Raw genomic sequence first — 18,689 nt, forward strand, 5'->3', positions numbered from 1 at the left:
TGCACTACAATAGCACAGAATAAAGATTCTTATGCTCAGATGATCTTTCTCAAGTTTGTACATAAATATTGTCAATTCAGTGATGGGGAGGAACTTATAAACATCTATTGTCATTTAAATAAGAATAAAAATAGATTTTCTCTTCTTTTTGGCAAGTACTAAATGATAAGGTATTATAATGTGAGCTTAGGGGCTTGTAACTAATCCTATACTTTGCTTTTTTGTCAGTGATTTTAGCTGACCTTTTAGGTTGATTTTCTAAGTAAACTTAAAATAAAAAAGGAAAAAAATCTCTACCATATTCTTTTCTAATTCTAATCACTTAATGCTTAGCCTACTCAGTTGATTCAAACATTTTTAAAATACTTTATTTTAAAAAATTATAGATTCATAGGAAATTGCAAAGATAGTACAGAGAGGTTCCATTTATCCTAATCTCATTTCTCCCAATGGTTACAAATTAAATAATTATAGCACAATATCAAGAGCAGGAAATTGACATTGGTATAATATATAGTTGTTTTTTATCACATGTAGGTTCATGTAACCACTAAGATACAAAACTAACACCTCATTGCAAAGATCTTCTTAATGCTATCTCTTTGTAGTCATATCCAGTGCTACCTCTTTATAGTCATAGCAAAAACTAATTTGTTCTCCATCTTTATAATCTTCTCATTATGAGAATATCATAGAAATGGAATCATACCTTTTGAGATGGGCTTTTTCACTCAGCGTAACATCCTTGAAATACATCTAAATTGTTGCAGGTTTGTTCCTTTTTATTGCTGAGCAATATTCCATGGTATGGATGTAGCACAGTTTGCTTAAATTGTTACCCATCATAAAACAGTTTGGCTGCTTCCAGTTTGAGGCTACTATAATTAAAGCTGCTGTGTACAATCATGTACAGGTTTTTTGTGTGAACCTAAGTTTTCATTTCTCTGAGATAAATGCCTAGGAATGTGATTGCTGGTTCATATTTATTATTTTTAAGAAACTCTTACACCATCTTTCAGAGTGTCTATACATTTCCACAAACAATATATGAGAGATTTCATTCTGTGCATCCTTGTCAGCATTTGGTGTTTTTGATATTCTTTATTTTAGCTGTTCTCATGTGTATGTAGTGATAGCTCATTGTGATCTTAATTTGTATTTCCATAATAACTAGTGATGTTGAACACCTTTATATGTATTTATTTGCCACCTATATATCCTCTTCGGTGAAATGTTTTCTTCATGCCTTTTGCTCATTTTCTAGTTTGATTGTTTTGTTTTTAGTGTGGAGTTTTGAGAGTTCTTTATATATTCTAAATATGAGTCCTTTATCAGATATGTGACTTGCAAATATTTTCACCCAGTGTGTAGTTTGTCTTTTCATCCTTTTTAGAATGTCTTTTGCAGAGTAAAGGTTTATAATTTTGATGGTTTATAATTTACGAGTTTTTTCTTTTACTGATTGTTCTTTTGATGTCATTCCTATGTACTCTTTACCAAGCCCTAGTTTCTGAAGATTTTCTCCTATTTTCCTACCAAAGGATATATAGGTTATTTTTTTACCCTGTCATTCTTTTTTTTCCTTGTGGTTTAAAAAAAGTACATAAATTCACCACCTTAACCATTTTTAAGTGTACAGCTTAGTAGTATTAGATATATTCATGTTGTTGTTCAACAGATCTTCTGCACTTTTTCATCTTGCAGAACTAAAACTCTATACCCTCTAAATAACTCCTTTTTACCTCTCCTCCCCAGTTCCTGGTAACCACTATTCTCCTTTGTTTCTGTGGATTTGACAACTTTAGATACCACACAGAAGTGAAATCATACAGTATTTGTCTTTTTTTGTGATTGGTTTATTTCACTTAGCATAATTCCTCAAGGTTCATCTATATTGTAGCAGGTAACAGGATTTCCTTCTTTTTTAAAGCTGAATAAATTCCATTGTATGACTCTACTACATTTTGTTTATCCATTCATCTCTTAACAGCTGTTTGCTTTGCTTCCACCTCTTGGCTGTTGTGAATAGTGCTGTATGAACATGGATGTGGAAGATTTAGCTTTAAGCCTTGTAATGAAATTTGTGATCCATTTTGAGATTTTTTTGCATAACGTGAGGTTTAAGATGAGGGTCATGTTTTTGGATAACCAATTCCTCCAGCAACATTTGTTGAAAAGACCCTTTGGCAGTACTTGTGTGGGAGTATTTCTGAATTCGTTATTCTGTTCCATTGTTCTGTATGTCTGTCCTTCTGTCAGTACCACACAGTCTTGTGTAACAGTTGTATAATAAACCTTGAAATTGAATGAAGCGATTCCTCCTTTATTCTGATTTTTCAAAATTGTTTCAGCTATTCTATTTCTTTTTTCCTTTCCAAATAAATTTTAGAATAATTTTGCTTTATTTATTTATTTATTTATTACTTAATAATTATCTTCAGGAAGAAACCTTACTGGATTATAATAATTAAATCTGTATATCACTCTGGGGAAAATTGACATCTCTACTTTGTTGAGTTCCAGTTTACAAACACCAAATGTCTATTCATTTAGATCTTCTTTGGTTTCTTTCTGTTTTGTGGATTTCAGCATAGGAGTCCTGTGCATGTCTTGTTAGATTTATACATGTGTTTAATCTTTTTGATTTCTAGAGATTATAACGGTATCATATTCTTAACTTCAGTTTCTGAATGGTCATTGCTTTTATATAGAAATACAATTAATCTTTGTATGTTTTACTTGGATCTTAAGACATTACTGAACCGTAAACTGTTAAATATCAGTTCTAGGAGTTTTTGGTATATTTCTTAGGATTTTTTTATGTAGACCATCATGTCATCTGCAAATATATACAGAGTTATATCTTCCTTTCCAATCTGTGTGTCTTTTATTTCTTTTTCTTACCTTATTGAGCTTCCTGGAACTTCCTGTAATATGTAGACTAGCAGTGGGGATAGGAGACACCACTGCATTGTTCCCAAACTTAAAAAGAAAGCATTCCACTTTCACCATTAAGTATGATGTTAGTTATTGGATTGTGTAGATGTTCTTCATCAAGTTGAGGATGTTCCCCTCTGTTCCTCATTTTCTGAGTTTTTATCATGATTGGGTGTTGAATTTTGTCAAAGGCTTATTTTGTACCAATTGTTGATAATTGTGATTTATCTCCTTTACACTGATAATATGGTGGATTACAATGATTGATTTTAAAATATTGAGTCAGTTTACATCCCTGGAATAAATTCCACTCAGTCATGGTATATAACTCTTTTTATATATTGCTAAGTTCCATTTGGTAATATATTTTTAAGGGTTTTTGCTCTGTATTCACAAGGGGTATTGGCCTATAGTTTTCTTTTGTACTATCTTTGGTTTTAGTGTAAGGGTAACACTGATTTCATAAAAATTATTGGGAAATGTTTGTTCCTCTTTTATTTTCTGAAACAAATTATGAAGAATTAGTGTTATTTTCTCTTTAAATGTTTGGTAGTATTCTCCAGTGAAATCATCTGGGCCTGGAGATTTCCTTTTTGATAGTTTTTAAATTATCAATTTAATTTCTCTTAATAATTGTAGAGCTATTCTATTAACTTGTGTACATTGTGTGATTTGTGGTAGTTTGTGCGGTAATTGTGTAGTTTGTTCCATCTAAATTGTCAAAATTTATGTGGGCAGGGTTGTTCATGCTATATCTTTATTATCTTTTTAATGTCTGCAGGTTTGCTAATGATATTGCCTTGTTTCCTTCCTGATATTGGTAATTTCTGTTTTCTTTTTGCTTTGTCAGTCTTGTTGGAGGTTTGTCAATTTTATTGACCTTTTCAAAGAACCAGATTTTTGTTTCACTGATTTTGTCTATTATTTGTATTTTCAATTTCATTGATTTATGTTCTTATATATATTATTATTTTCCTTCTGCTTGCTTTGGATTTATTTTTTCTTTTTCTAGTTTCTTGAGGTGAGCGCTTAGATTGATTTGAGACTTTTGCTCTTTTCTAACATCAGAATTTAATGTTATAAATGTTCCTGTCAGCATTGCAATAGCTGTATCCCATAAATTTGATGTTGTATTTTCATTTTCTTTCTGTTCAATGTATTTTTAAAATTTCCCTTGAGATTTCCCCTTTGACTCATAGGTTATTTACAAGTGTATTGTTTAACTTCCAAGTTTAGAGGTTTCCTGTTTGCTTTCTGTTACTGATTTCTAGTTTGATTCCATTTGGATGAAAAAATACTCTGATATTAGTTTTTTTTTAAATTTGTTGATGTTTGGGTTATGATCCAAGATATGATCTATCTTGGTATGTGTTCCATGGGCACATGTTCTGTTTTGGGTTAGTGTTCCATATATGTAAATTAGATACTATTTGTTGATGGTGCTGTAATAGGGAAGAACAAATCTGACTCCATATTGGATCTGTTCCTTTTACTTTAACCTTGTGCTTTGTTGTCTGTGGTTAGTCATGCTGGCTCTGCAGCTTTTGTAAAAGAATGTTGCCTTAAAAAAAAAAAAAAAAAATTTTGCCTATAGCCTGAAATATATAGGAGCCCTATTCTCAGGGCTCTGATCTGTAAGAGTCCATTCATATAGAGATAAAAAGTTGCAAAACAGAGTATAGCATGTGTTGGAGCTTTACAGGAACATCTTGACCTGACCTTCCTGGACAGCTGCAAGAACAAAGGGTTTCAACACCAAGTTTGTAGCAACTAACCACTCTCCCCCCAACCCCCCACCTTGCCTTTAAAAGTGCTTTGCTGCAACCATTCAAGGAGTTTAGGGCTTTTTGGAGACAAGCCACCTGTCTCCTTGTATGGCTCTATAATAAACATTTCTCTGCTCCAAACTCTGAGGTTTCATGTTTCAGTTTGTTTGTCCTCACTGTGTGTGGGGCACAAGAACTTGTATTTGGTAACAGTGTTGTTATTTTACATACTTGCTATTTTTTCTGTCTAGTTGTTCTATCAGTTGAGATAAGGATGTTGCAGTCTCCAACTATAATTGTGGGTTTGTCTATTTCTTCTTTCAGTTCTATTAGTTTTGCTTCACATATTTTGCATTTCTGTTGTTTGGTCTACATTTGCTTGGTGGGTTGATTCTTTTACCATTATGAATTGTCCTTTTCTGTTAATGGTAATTATCTTTGCTCTGACAACCACTTCATTGGATAGTAATAGTCTCCACTCCTATTTCCTTTTGATTAAAGTTTACATGGCATATATTTCCATACTTTTACTTTACTGTTTTATCATTCTTTTCTTCTTGCATTCCTGTGGGTTACTAGAACATTTTTTTACATTCCATTTTGATTTATCTATAATAGCTTTGTATATCTTTGTTAGTGGTTTCTCTAGGTATCATAATGCATAACATTACAATTTACTGATGTAGACGTTTTACCAGTTTGAGTGTAGAAATTTTATCTTCTTTTATGTCCCTTTACACTCTCATTTATTATGTAAGTATATTAAATATTTCATTTACATTATATTGACAACCAGATCAGACAATGTTGTAATTTTTGCTTTAACAGTCAAAAATAATAGGGAAAATCAAGAGAAGAAAGTCTGTTGTATTCATTGATATTTTTATTCTTTCCCATTGTTATTTCTCTCTTCATGATGTTCCAAAATTTCTTCTTTTATAATTGCTTTCTCCTCAGAGAACTTTTTTTTTTTTGGTAATAAAACAGTGAACTTTATTGAGAAGTTTCAAGCATCAAGACCTGAGGAAGTATTTTTTAGTTCAGTTTATCAAAATACTTCAGTTTTCCAGCTGGATCTGGGATTACTGTTTCACCACCAGGTTTCCAACCACCAGGACAGACTTCTCCATGTTTATCGGTGTACAGAAATGCTTGAACCAAACGCAGTGTCTCATCTGCAAATCTACCCCCAGGAAGGTCATTCATAGTAATCTGTTTTAGGGATTCCTTTGTCATCAGTAATGAAGAGACCTCTAAGTGTGTGGCCCAAGTCTTCCAGATATATGCTATAGTCCTTTGAGATCTGATGGTTCAAATCTGAAAGAAGTGGAATCCTTATTGGCCCAAGTCCTCCTTGTGTTCGAGGGGTATTAATCCAGGCCAAATGGGTAAACTGTGAATTGACAGAGCATGCTACCACTTCAGTGTTTATAGATCTGAATTCCTCAGTTCTTTTACCAAAGAATAACTGATTTCACTTGGACACACAAAGTGAAATCAAGTGGGTAGAAGAAAAAAAAACCAGGTATTTCCCACAATAATCAGTTAACTTCCAGCTGCTTAAATTCTCCATTTATCACAGCTGTTCCTTCACAATAAGGTGCTGGCTTGGAAATCTTGGCTTTGCTGAGGTGCAGGGAGTGGTTGGCAACCGAAACCTGGGACACCTCCCTACCAGGTACACTGGTCTACACGCATAGAAGTGGCACTCCTCTTCGTGGGTTGGGGCCCTCTCCTCCACCTCCAAGCCCCACAGAGCTTTGGCCGGCATCAGGAACAGCAGCAGGGGCAGCAGCAGTAGCTTTCGGCTCCAGCTAGGGGCCGAATTGGTTGCCGGTAGCCACTATGGCGCCTCCATGACCACGCGAGGGCAGTTGCACGTCCCTTGGCTTGAGCGCCACTTCTCCCTCCACCAGGCAGCTACAACCGTGCACCCAACGCCCATGTGAGCCGAAGCACGGCGTTGCGAGACCGCCCCCATCCCCCAGGCTCCTCACCCGGCCACATAGGTGTGAGCCCCACCTGCTCACCCCCTGCAGAGAACTTTCTTTAGCCATTCTTTTCGGGTAGGTCTGATGGTGACAAAGTTTTTTAGTTGTCCCTCATTGAGAATGTCTTGATTTCTACTTCATTATTGAAGGATCATTTCACCAGATATAGAACTTTGGATTTACAGTACTTTGAGCATTTGAAAAATGCTGTGACTCTTCTTTCTGTCCTTCATGGTTTTTGATAAGAAACCCACTGTCATTCAGTTTGTTTTTGTCCCAGCAGATACCGTGTTTCTGTATTGCTGCTTTCAAGATTATTTATTTTCAGTTTTCACAACATGGATTACAGTGTGTCTTGGCATAGATTTCTTTGGGTTTATGGTGTGTTATTTGCACAGCTTCTTGAATCTGTAGGTTTACGTCACTTGCCAAATTTGGGGAAAGTTTCAGCCATTATTTATTTCTCAGAGTACTTCTTCTGTGCTGCCATTTCCCTTCTCCTTCTGGGATTCCAGTAACACAAATGTTTATCTTTTGTTGTTATCCCACAGGTCCCTAAGGCTCTGTCATGTTTTTTAGTCTAGATGATCTATGTTGTAGATTGGGAAGTTTCTATTGTTGTCTTGAGTATGACTGATTTATTCTTCTATCATCTCCATCCTGCTGTTGAGCTTATCTACTGAGTTTTTTAAAAAATTTCAATTATTGTATTTTTCAGTTCTAAAATGTCTATTTGGGTCTTCCTTATATCTTCTATTTATTTTCTGATACTTTCTATTTATTTGCTTTTTTTTTCATTTGTTCATAAATGCTCACTGAAGTATTTTGATGATGGCCATTTTAAAATCATCATCAGATAATTGTTTTCATCATGGTATTGGCATCTGTTGATTGTTTTTTCTTATTCAGTAAGACATTTTCATGATTTATGGTAAAATGAGTGAGGTTTTTATCGAAACCTGGATACTTCAGGTATTGTGAGACACTGGTGGGAAAAGGGGTACTTCACCTGGTTACTGTCAGGTAGAGTTGGAAATCTGAGTTATTTTGCCTCCATTGACATCCAGGGAAGAAGGGGTACCTTGTCCCTCCAGGATGGAAGTGGGAATTCAGCCTTCCACTAGGAGTGGGAGAGGTGCCTTATTACTACCAGGTGGGTTATAAGTCTCAGCTCCTCACTCAACTTTTGCTGCTGGTTGTGCATGGGGGAGCCACGGTGGTGGTGTTTGGCTGGAGAAGAATAGTTACTATCTAAATGTCTTTATGCCTTGCTAGATTTTTCCTTTCCTCGTTCTTTGGCTAAAGAGAGGAGGGCTTTCTGTACCTGAACCCATTGGTTTTTCCAGGCTGTTGGCTTTTCTAGCACCTAGAATCAAGAATTTCATTGGTGTGTCATAACTTGTTTCCCAAAGTTCCTAGTTGATTTGCATTCTTGTCCTCACTTTTCAGAATATTTTACTGTAAATATTAAATATTTAATAAGGCACAAGATTGTTAGCTATACTTGGATGGTGGGATAGAGGAAAATATGTCAACTACATCTTTCCAGACATGGATCTCCCCAATCATTTCTTTTTTTTTTTTTTTTAATCTATTCACTGCCCAAATACAATTACTCACTCCATTTAAATTGGCCTCATATGCTTTACAACACAAACACTTCTTTGTTAGCCATTCATCATTTTAATATATATTTAATTATTTCAATTAAAGTAAGAGTCAAGTATAATACGTAGTGAAATATGCTATTATTCTCCCTAATGTGTTTTTCTTTTTACCTTGACTGATGGGCAGGATCATTAAAATGCTCTGTTTGGAATATTGATTCTCTTTTGCAGCAGTAGACATTTGTATAGAATACAAATTTTGAAATATTTTGTAACTGTTTTTGCTAAACCAATTGAAAATGACACTGCAATGTTGGAAAAAAAAATCAGGACGACAAGCAAATATGTTCTATACATTAATTTCATTTAAAATGTCCATTTTTGTCAAGGCCACAGTTGTCTTTTAAATTTTCTAAACATATCTTGGTATGGTTTGTTTTGTTTTGTTTTGTTTTGCGGTACGCAGGCCTCTCACTGTTGTGGCCTCTCCCATTGCAGAGCACAGGCGCCAGACGCACAGGCTCAGCAGCCATGGCTCATGGGCCTAGCCGCTCCAAGCCCTATCTTGGTATGTTTTGAAAATTCCTTTCTAATTTCCTATTTGATGTGTCAAAATACAGAATCCCAGCTGTAGGCAGTTTTTTTTGTTGGACTTGAGAAGCATGAATTGTTTTATTACAAAACCTGAACTTCCTGGGTGTATAATCAAAAATCAAAAAGTGTTTTCTATTATCTAGTGCCTTTAAATTCACATTTATGTGATTATTAAAAATTTAAAATACATTTTATAATACTTAAATTTTTAATTCAGAGTACATTTTATTGAATTTAAATACATATTAGGCATATCCTTTGAGTTAATGCGACAAAAACATTTTTAAACATTCTAAAACAAACATTTTTTGTTCTATTTACATAATACAGAAAGGCATTAATGAGAATTTAGACGCACATGCTAAAAAAAGTTACAACTACTAGGAAATATGTCATAATAAACCCATGGTCCTTGATTTAAAAAAAAAAAAATTAAGTTTATGGTCAAATTTCTATCTTAAGAGACACAAAAGCAGTTCATGTCATAATATTTTGTGATTTTTTAAACCATTACATAGCATTATAATTAATTATATATGTAATAAGTCTAATATTTTCATTTGTTTATCAAATAAACTTTAGAAAAATAAGAATTTGTGCTCATTATTTTCTGAAGTAAATTACAAATTAAATAGCAAAATCAATTTTTATAAGTAAAAGTTCTTAATAGATAACACACCAAAATAATATATAGACTTTAACCAATACCTTAAACAAGTTTCACTAGCATTCTCCCATTTGGGACATGAGAAATAATGAAATATAAATGTTACAGGTTAATCATGTGATTAAAAGTAATTTTCACAATGTTAGTCATGAGTGATGTTCACTGATTTCATAAGTAAATTTTATTATAAGGGCATAATCAGGCATTCCTGATTTATTGAGAATTATATAGATATTATCATTATGACACATTAATCATGAAGGTAAGCAAGTCCAAAGAATTGTCTAGTTCATTTCACAGGCCATCAAAAACAGGACTTTCTTTCCCAGCTTCTCTTACAACTTGTGAATCACATTTTCAAATGCTGATACACTTTAATCATACTACATTTGAAAAGTAATAAATCTTTAAGCTTACTAAATTGTCTCATTATAGGCTTATCTCTATAGTGAGACTCACCTGGCATTTGCTAAAGATAGGTCATTCCTTGGAAGTAAATTTCAAAGTGTTTATTACTCAAAATTGCAGATATTACTGCTGTGCCTAGGCTAAATCATCCATAAAGTACTTAGCTCCTACCTACAGGCTAAAATTGTGACTTACAGTCTGTTTTCTGTTTGTCCTGGTAAAATTACAAATAGCACTTTATTTCATTCTCAGTGTTTGGATGATAAATTTTATGGTCACACTAGTTATTGAGAAAACAATGAAGACTCTCAAAACAAACAGAAGTATATTGATTCCCCAGCACCACTGCAGGGACATAAGTATGCCACAGAATAGGTTCTATAAGCCTTAAGAATAAAATTATGGAACTTATTATTTAACTGACTGTCGAAAGGAGTGATTTTTTTTTTTTTAAAAAAGACAGTTAATAGATAATAGCCTCATTTTTCTAAGAAGCACCTAAGTAGCAGGCCAAAGCTGTTCAATGTAGTTAAACCTAGACTCTTGAGGAGGACTCCTTGAATTTCAATCCCAGATCTAAATACCTAATCTCTCAAGCTTCAGTTTCCTCATCTATAAAAAAGTAGTTAATAGTTTCTATAGCATAAGGTGATGTGGAAATTAAATGAGATAACACATTTCAAAGTATTTAGCACAGTGCCTGTCACATGCTAAGCACTCAACAAATGTGTTTATTACTATTAATAATATGATATACCCTCAATAAAGAACTCAACTGATAAACTGAGCATGTAACCTTTCATGTATACTGCAAATACATTCCTAAATATCACATGAAAGAAATGCATGTAGATAGTTCCAGTTCTCTTTTTATCTATGCTAGAGAAGATAAACTCACAGTTAATTAATCAAAATCAAAGTAGATATTACATAAATATGTATAATTTAAGATTCCAAAATAATTGAGTTGTTCATCTATTTTTCAGTCATTCAATAAATATAAATTCAGAGAAAGCTATAATAGGTCAGTGTGACTTTTAATTAATACTGGAACACACACTTGAACTTGCTGCCACCTAAACATGCTAATGGGAAGGAAGTCCCTAATTCATTGCATAACTTGTTCAGTTAGAGAAGTTTCATTTTCTATAAAGAAGTAGATATTCAGTAAATAATTTGCATAAATCTATTTAAATGCCTCAAATATGAAAACCCAGGGAATAAATGAGCAGAACTGACATTCTTTTTCTTTTGATGAATTTAATTAACGACAAACTTTCAGTGACCAAAACTAACCAAAGAAAGCTTTCTAAAAAATATATTTAATACAAATTTTGAATTGGATTCTGAGATATTTTGAGGTACTCTTGAGGTATTGGCAGGGAGGAGGAAAGAGAAAGTTAGTGGAGTGGACACTAATATCTACAGTACCATGCAAAGAACTACAATTACTAAAATTCTTTATGTATATAAAGTCAATACACTATCTTATTAAAATAAAGGATAAAAATAAGGTTAACATTTGCACTGCCTATGAAAAATAAAGGACAATAGGAACTATTTTTTAAAAGTTTTTTTTGATGTGGACCATTTTTAAGTCTTTATTGAATTTGTTACAATATTGCTTCTGTTTTATGTTTTGATTTTTTGGCGGGAGGCATATGGGATCTTAGCTTCCTGACCAGGGATCAAACCCGCACCCCCTGCATTGGAAGGGGAAGTCTTTACCACTGGACTGCCAGGGAAGTCCCAATAGGAATTTAGATAAGTTGAAAGCAACATACCCTGTATAACAGTTTAGGAATCAGAACTCCCTTTGCTCATTAGATTATTACACGTTATAAAAATCTGACAGGACTTTTTATTCTATTACTGCTGTTTTTCAAAGAAGTAGAAGCAAACAATGAAGTTTTAAAGGCTTGTTTATCTCTGTTAAAATATTTTCTTTCAATTCTGATGTCACAATTTAGATTGTTCTTCTAAAAATAAGTATAAATTTATGAAATTTGATGTTTAGCTGTACATTTATCCACGCACCACACACTTGATAGCATCTCCAGTGTACCCTCTCTGTGGTAGGTAGGGGATACAGAAATAAAAGCAGAATCCAGGAAGGAGACATATAAGTGCATATTTATAATACAGGGTAATAAGCACAAAGAAACATGGAGTTATTTGAGCCCAATAAGATGGCACATACTCAGCAGGGTATGAGGGATCTGCCAGGAAGTAACATCAGATTACAGTCTTGAAAGCTAAACTTGAGTTCATCAAAAGGGAGGAGCACAGGGGGCAGCATTCTGGACAGACTCTCGGCAAAGGTGAGCCTGTAGAGCTTTGTCGTGGAAGCTGCCACATTAAGCTACATAGTGAGATTTGTGTTTCAGAAATATGGCCCAGCAGCAATGCAAAAAATGATTAACCGAAGATGAGACTGAGGTAGGAAAATCAAGACCTTAGCTGTTGCAGCTGGCGAGCATGGGGTAGGGGAAGCAGTGGGTGGATTAATGAGCTATTTAAAAGGCCAAAGGAATAGAGATTCATGACTAATAAACATTAGTTAATAGAGAAGAAAATAGCACAATGAGCTCTAGGTTTTGGCCTGGGTAACTAGATGCTGAGAAAAAAGGGAAAGACTGCAAAGAGAAGATTTACATTAGGGCATAAACTGAATATGAAAATATCTGGGAATTTTAAGACATCATTAAATCTACTTATTATGCTGCAAAACTCTGTTAGCTAAAAAGACTGATAGAATTTCCCAAGGTGTCTAATATATAAACATGGAGTAGTCCTACTTCAGCTATTCTGCTTGCTTAGTATTTTCAGTTGGTCATTTCAATTTACAATTGGTCATTTTTAGTTAATCCATTCATCTCCGTGAGGTTAGTTAATGGAAGCATTCCACTTTTAACCTAACAGTGGTGGAATAATTTTCTGGAAGTTCTCCAGAGAGACTCTGAAAAGCCAAAATTCAACTTTAATTTTCTGAGTACCTTTTCTGCTTAAAGTTACTGAAGTGAATTGTCTTTGCTAGGCAAAATAGCAAGCATTAACACTTAAAAATTCAATTTACTACATAAATATTTCAGATTATTTTACATTGGGGCAGCAATTTTTCTTGCTTGAGAACCACTTTGTGGTGGCAAAAGAGAAGAATGCATACTGCATATGAGCTACAAATTGGGGATTTGTATATGTCCAGTCACAAATACATTGTTTTGAATTGGACTTAGTCAAATAGCAGGTCTGAATAATTTTTCACTGAATTCAAATTGTTTAGATTAATTAAGTGTGAACTGCTTGGTTGTCTGCCATCATATAGATACCACCCAAGATCATTTTATCAAATTAATAGTTAATTAAACCAAAACAAATGCCTGGCTTATTGCTCTAAAACAAGAATAAAATGAAACCTGTCATTACTTAGATGATGTAGTCTATTCAACAAAACTTGTGTCAACAGTTAACCTGCTTTACACAAAACACTGCTGCAACAAAATGAGTAGCTTCCAAGTGACACTTTATGTGTATTATTTCTGCTAGTAATATTTTTGTCATTAGTTAAGATGCCATATAAAGTATAATTTTTCACTACCTGAATTTTATTATAATTTTTGCAGCCAGGACATCATGTAAATGTCTAAAAAGTATTTTTTTCAAATAATTGAACACCTCTTTTTCAAGCTTTAATCTCCTAGTCACCAAGATCATGGGTTCTTTGCCCCCATCCCAAATCCTTCCCTCTTTGCCTATGATTGTTTTGAACCCTGCTGCACTGTGAACAGGGGGACAGTGGACACATCAGAATCAAGGACCCCCCAGTAGGTTTCACATCACTGTCTTCAACCTAACCTAGTATCCTGCCATATGATGGTAATGTTACATTCAAAACCATTAACAACTTTTCATGTCTATTCAGATTTCACTGGACTTATAGTGATTTTTATAAAATAGTTCAGTTATATATGCAATAGAAACAAAATATTCTATTTTTAAAGAAAAGTCTAAGTTACTGGCAGCAACATAGAACTACTTTAGTACTTCTTGATTTCAGACAAAAGCATTAGTATTATAAACCAGTAATAATGCATTTCTAGATATTTAGCCAGCCATGGATACCAGGAAACCATGAAGCACGGAAGCATGCCAGTAGCAGTGCTACATCCCGTCTGTGTGAACCTGTACCCTACAACATCAACACCAGCTGTCACTTAAGAAATCCAAAACCCATAGCTTTAAAACAATGTTCTCAGAAAGACTAAATATCACTTTAGCCTGGTGTGTGAAAACAGTGGCGATGAGTGGAATGAGATTAGGAAATCTGCTTTCGTGGTGATGGAGATTTGGGGCAAGTGTATGGTTTTATTTCCTTGCCTTAAACCAATATTTTTGTAGGAAAAGTATGTTTTTCTTATGGAGATTGTAGAGTAACCATCATTAACAAAGGTAGAAAGTGCTAATTTCCCTTTGAGGACACTTTTTTTCAATATGACTGAAGGATGAACTTTACATGAAAATTATTACAAATACTTCTACACCTAGTAAATATGATTAGGGAAAAAACCTTTTTAAGACAAATGGCAAAGGGTTTGTCTTTAATGAATTCTTTGGTTATAAACAGGTCTTGAGTGACATTCGCTCTGTGTACTATTTGGTTTTGCTGGTGTCTGTTCTGTGTGTCCCTTGAGGACTAGAATGAAATTAATTGTCCTGGGTTACAGCTCATAGAACATACTTAATACAATTTACCTTGCTTTAATGTAAAATAATAATAGAATGAAAATATATCTTTAGATCTGAAATAGCATATATTATTTACAAAGCTACTGCTGAGCATCTTGCATAAACTTTTCATCCTTTTAAAAATAAAAATTCACGTGTTCTTAACAGGAAGCAGAAACAAAGCTGAAATCCAAACTCTTTGACATCTTCCTGTGACTCTTGACATGATGTTTCTCATTCACTGGCCCACAGATTCCTGAGTTACATAAAGCATAATGAAACATAATTAGCATAACCTGGTTATTCTATAATAACTTATCACTTTAGCAAAGCAAAAATGTCTGGGAAGAGGTGATCCAAACTACTGCCCAAAGCAACAGTTCCTATTCTAAATACTCAAGGAAATAAATGTTTATGAACTATGAAAATTTTGATTCTAATCAGTGAAGAAAATAAGGTAATATTGATTCATTCAATATTCACCAAGTATATGGGAATATGTGACAATAAAATAGGAGAATCCAGAAAAACTGAGAGAGAAAAAAACAAGACTACATAAAAAGTTGTAAAAGGAACTAGACTGTGGTGACAAAAGAAACAATATATAGCTGCAGTGTAATAGATTCACTTTTAGATTGATTGTTACATGTTCTCTGGTGGAAAAAATGATTATTTTTGTTTAACTATGTATATTATCCTATAATATTGTTTAAAAAAGCATATCCAAGCATATAGTGAATGACTAGGTCTTTTTAAAACTAAAGAATGTAGATGGATTAATAGCCTATGCATATTGAATTTTAGCTTCTATCTGGAATATCATTTGGAAGCAACTTACATTTTTTCTGTGCCTGGGGGCATTATTTTCTATACCATTGCTATCATCTGATTTCCTGTAGAGAAAACAAGAAAGAAAATTACTAGATGTTTACATTGCATAAAACTAAGGTCAGTACACCATCTATATCATGGCCATCAGGTTAAAATTTAAAAGGTCAATACAGACAGAATTTATTCTTCCTAAAAATGTTTTACTCATAGTGTTGATTTTATTTGTATGCCATTGCTTGGAGAGGAACTGTTGCCACAGATGACAGTGACAAAGGCCTGTTTCTTTTATACAGAGGGAGAATTGCTTCTCCCCAAGCATGAGTGGAGGCTTGGGTATATAGCCTAACTTATATGTTGCTTTGACACATGCAAGATAATAGCCAATCAGGAGCTCAGCCAGTATGTGCGATACAGGTGTTGTAATTCAACATGTTTATTACATTGAATTAGAGGTTAAACATGGTTCTTTATCTACCCAGTGTGCATCAGAGTAAGACCACAATGTGGGCTCCAGATTCTTAAGGAAGACTAAACGAGATTACAAGGGTATATAATAAATACCCTTCTAGAGGTTATTGGCAGGCTTGAGCTCATTAAACTAGTACCACCAGATAATAAATTCAACCACCTAATCAGCTGTCTCAAAATTTGGGGGATGGGGCAGGTAGGTTAAATATTGTGTGAAATTGTGTGGGTTAAATATCTGGGTAGATCAGATAAATGCTGTTTGAAATGACTAGCTTGTTTTGATGTTATATGCTTATTTAGTAGTGTACTATTTTTAAAAGTCATTTTCACCAAGAAATTCTATGAATCGCTGGTATCTAAACACATATATAAGCATCAAATATAAAATGTACTGATAAACAATATTCTCTGTAAAGAAAAATTTATCTCCTAAACTAAAAATTCTAAAAACAGCATTGGTGAAAAGTTGCTCTAAATGAGTACAAGTACCCTTGATACTTGATTTAAATCTAAAGATACTGAAATAAACTAAAGATGAGAAATGTGACTGAAAGGGACTGGATAGAAACACTGGGGAGGCTGAGCTGGGAGAACAAAAGAATCCAGGTAAGGGAGTAATTGTTTCAAATATCTGAATGATGGTCATGTTTTTTATATGACTCTGAGTATAAGAAAGTTAATCAATACATGGGAACCAGAAAGATGAAATGTTTAAATCAATACAAACAAGATGTCCAAGTTCTCCGGAAAGAGGTTCAAATTCCTTCCAACCATGAGAGTCTCTGATTCTAAGACAACACTTTTTTCCTATCTGGGGTTATGGAACTCCTGATATAATTATTTTATGCTCTTAATTTAGAAGTTCATATCCTGTTGATTTAAGTTACCTGCCATGTGTGAACTGAGTAAAAAATAACTATTTGAGTAATGTCTATGAATATCTGCATGACAGCTGTCCTCCCCAGTCCTGCTCTTTAACTGTGGCTATAGCACTTATACCTCAGAGCCCCTGTTGACTGAAAAAGATAAACTTCAAGTGTCATTTTGGGTTGGTAATAGTAGCTCAGCCCTCCCATTTCCTAGATTTCTTTCGGCTCCTTTAATCTGGTCTCATTTTCTTGGTCCCCAGCCCTTGACTGTGTTACTTGGACTTTAAGCACCTCTCTCACTGGGCCCCACTGTCAGTTCTCTGGCTTGGTGGATCCAGTAACTCCCACATTCACCAAACCAAATGATACCCCTGGTAATTTTCTTCCTAGTTCTCCTCAGGCTCAACTCAGCTCTAAACAAAGGAGACTGTAACAGAAATGTGGTACAGTTTGTGTTCTTTCAAAAATAATGGCACACAATTCTTGCCCCATGATTTTCAACACTGAATTCTGAGAATCAGAATCAGTGATAGGCACTTTAAAGAAATACAGATGCCCAGGCACCAATTCCAGAGGTTCTGATCTGAGATATCCAGTTAGGTCTGAGTAACTGTAATTTTAAGGAGCATCCTAAGTGATCAAAAATATAGCCAGGGTTGAGAATCACTGCTTTACACAAATAATACTTCCTTATGGTTCTGGTTCTTGAGTGCCTCCTGTGCATCAAAGCCTATGCTAAGGATTTTTACACATAGAAAGTCATTTAATCCAGAAACCTTATGTGGTAAGTAATATCATTAAACCCATTTTGTTGAAGAGAAAACTGAAGCACAGAGAGGTGAAAGTAAGTGGTGGAGGGGGATAAATGCCAAATGCCATTGTTCACCACAACATGGACATCTACAGAAAATAACACACATGTTATATACTCTTGTACTTTTTTCCTCTAACTGCAAACATTTATTTAATTTCATATTTATCTGTATTTTACACAAGTGAAAATTAATTTATAAAAAATAATACTTACAGCTGTTCAATTTGTTCAAATTCCTTCCCATCATCTGTGTAACAAAACAAGAATTTAACTCTAAGATTGGTTTATTATTCTTACAAAGCATATACGCTCAATTCTACTTTCCCCTGAATTTAACATCCCCTGACTGCCTGTGCTGTTTTCCCACTCTGTAATGAGAGAGATGGGCCCCATCAGACAGCTGCCCCTCCATCATGTCCACCCCTTCCCTGCTCTCCTGACTTGCAAAATTGCCTGCAGTTTTGATCAAGCATAGTCTGGTGCCTGGGATCATCAAAAACAGAACTGACTGATTTGTAATTATTTAAGTTATGAAAAATTTAGTACAAAATCAGGAAAAAATACAGAATATAAGATAAATTTTCTTAGGGGACCATTGGTTTCTCAGTCTGTTATCTATCAGGCACAGGCTTGAAAACAGAAAGCTGGCAGGCAATGTCTTCTATGAGAATTTCAGAATGTTTGATAAAACGTTTTTAAAAATGAGTTATCTAAATGAAAGAATAGTTGTTTGTCTTTGAGATCTTTTATATTAAGCTAATGCAGAATTTTCTAATATTCCAGTACCAGTGCACATATCACTTAATTGGTGTGCTGGTCCCAGTAACACCAAAGAAAAGGGAGAAAAGGTATATTTTAACATTAAAAATTTTTAGGATGTTGACACAGGAAGACCATCAATATAAGCTCATAGTTCACTGTCACTGTTGTTATTAACATAAATACCACTACAAAAAACAAAAGTTAGATTTTTCTCTAAAGCCACCATAATGGATTAAGTCATAACATGAGA

At 34.1% G+C, this 18,689-nt stretch overlaps 1 protein-coding gene and 1 pseudogene across 2 annotated transcripts in view; both read right to left on the reverse strand.

Moving 5' to 3' along the window:
• Positions 1 to 5,738: 5,738 nt before the first annotated feature.
• Positions 5,739 to 6,561, reverse strand: LOC131755387 (peroxiredoxin-4 pseudogene; annotated as a pseudogene).
• A 2,527-nt stretch (positions 6,562 to 9,088) lies between these two features.
• The window catches only part of EMB (embigin), a 51,642-nt gene continuing 42,041 nt past the window's right edge, over positions 9,089 to 18,689 (reverse strand). The window contains exons 7-9 of one of the 2 annotated variants that reach the window (XM_059061869.2): positions 17,891 to 17,924; positions 15,534 to 15,588; positions 9,089 to 14,951 (exon numbers count right to left, since the gene is read on the reverse strand). In XM_059061869.2, the coding sequence (XP_058917852.1) occupies positions 14,934 to 14,951; positions 15,534 to 15,588; positions 17,891 to 17,924 (107 nt within the window). In that variant the 3' untranslated portion in view covers positions 9,089 to 14,933. The remainder of the gene's footprint in view (positions 14,952 to 15,533; positions 15,589 to 17,890; positions 17,925 to 18,689) is intronic. The other variant, XM_067030962.1, reaches the window with a different exon arrangement.

The sequence above is a fragment of the Kogia breviceps genome, chromosome 4 (assembly GCF_026419965.1).
Source record: "Kogia breviceps isolate mKogBre1 chromosome 4, mKogBre1 haplotype 1, whole genome shotgun sequence".
Lineage (NCBI taxonomy): Eukaryota > Metazoa > Chordata > Mammalia > Artiodactyla > Physeteridae > Kogia > Kogia breviceps.